This window comes from Apteryx rowi, unplaced genomic scaffold (genome assembly GCF_003343035.1).
Source record: "Apteryx rowi isolate R43461 unplaced genomic scaffold, aptRow1 scaffold_1806, whole genome shotgun sequence".
In the NCBI taxonomy this organism is placed as follows: domain Eukaryota; kingdom Metazoa; phylum Chordata; class Aves; order Apterygiformes; family Apterygidae; genus Apteryx; species Apteryx rowi.
The window spans coordinates 11,782-12,802 of record NW_020448093.1 but is presented as its reverse complement, the minus strand read 5'-3'; the positions used below and the strand labels follow the sequence as shown (position 1 = coordinate 12,802).

At 65.2% G+C, this 1,021-nt stretch overlaps 1 protein-coding gene across 1 annotated transcript in view; it reads left to right on the top strand.

Annotated features, from left to right (window-relative positions):
* Nucleotides 1-607: 607 nt before the first annotated feature.
* Nucleotides 608-1,021, top strand: part of LOC112963941 (chromodomain-helicase-DNA-binding protein 3-like) — a gene marked incomplete at its 3' end in the record, with an annotated part of 12,052 nt that continues 11,638 nt past the window's right edge. Inside the window, exon 1 of the mRNA XM_026061458.1 lies at nt 608-775. Coding sequence (XP_025917243.1) covers nt 608-775 — 168 coding nt within the window. The remainder of the gene's footprint in view (nt 776-1,021) is intronic.

The window sequence follows — 1,021 nt, the reverse complement described above, 5'->3', positions numbered from 1 at the left end:
GGGGCTCGTGGGTGCCCCAAAGTGGGTCCTGGGGCCCGTGGGTGCCCCAAAATGTGCACTGAGGTCCATGGGTGTTGGAGCACCCGTGCTGGGGCCCATGGGTGTCCAAGCACCTGTGCTGGGGCTCGTGGGTGCCCCAAAATGGGTGCTGGGGCCTGTGGGTGTCCAAGCACCCGTTCCGGGGATCGTGGGTGTCCCAAAATGGGTGCTGGAGCCTGTGGATGTCCAAGCACCAGTTCCGGGGATCGTGGGTGTCCCAAAATGGGTGCTGGGGCTCGTGGGTGCCCAAAAATGGGTGCTGGGGCCCGTGGGTGTCCAAGCACCTGTGTTGGGGCTCATGGGTGTCCCAAAATGGGTGCTGGAGCCTGTGGGTGTCCCAAAAATGTGCACTGAGGTCCATGGGTGTTGGAGCACCCGTGCTGGGGCTCGTGGGTGTCCCCAAAATGTGCACTGAGGTCCATGGGTGTCTGAACACCTGTGCTGGGGCTCGTGGTGTCCCAAAATGGGTGCTGGGGCTCGTGGGTGTCCGAACACCCGTACTGGGGCTCATGGTGTCCCAAAATGGGTGCTGGGGTTYGTGGGTATCGGAGCGCCCGTGCTGGGGATCATGGGTGTCCCAAAATGGGTGCTGGGGCCCGTGGGTATCGGAGCGCCCGTGCTGGGGATCGTGGGTGCCCCAAAAGGGGTGCTGGGGCCCGTGGGTGTCCGAACACCCGTGCTGGGGATCGTGGGTGCCCCAAAAGGGGTGCTGGGGCCCGTGGGTGTCCGAAGACCCGTACTGGGGCTCGTGGTGTCCCAAAAGGGGTGCGGGGGCTCGTGGGTGTCCGAACACCGTGCTGGGCATCGCGGGTGTCCCAAAAGGGGTGAAGGGGCTCGTGGGTGTCCGAACACCCGTGCTGGGCATCGCGGGTGTTCCAAAAGGGGTGAAGGGGCTCGTGGGTGTCCGAACACCCGTGCTGGGCATCGCGGGTGTTCCAAAAGGGGTGCGGGGGCTCGTGGGTGTCCGAACACCCGTGCTGGG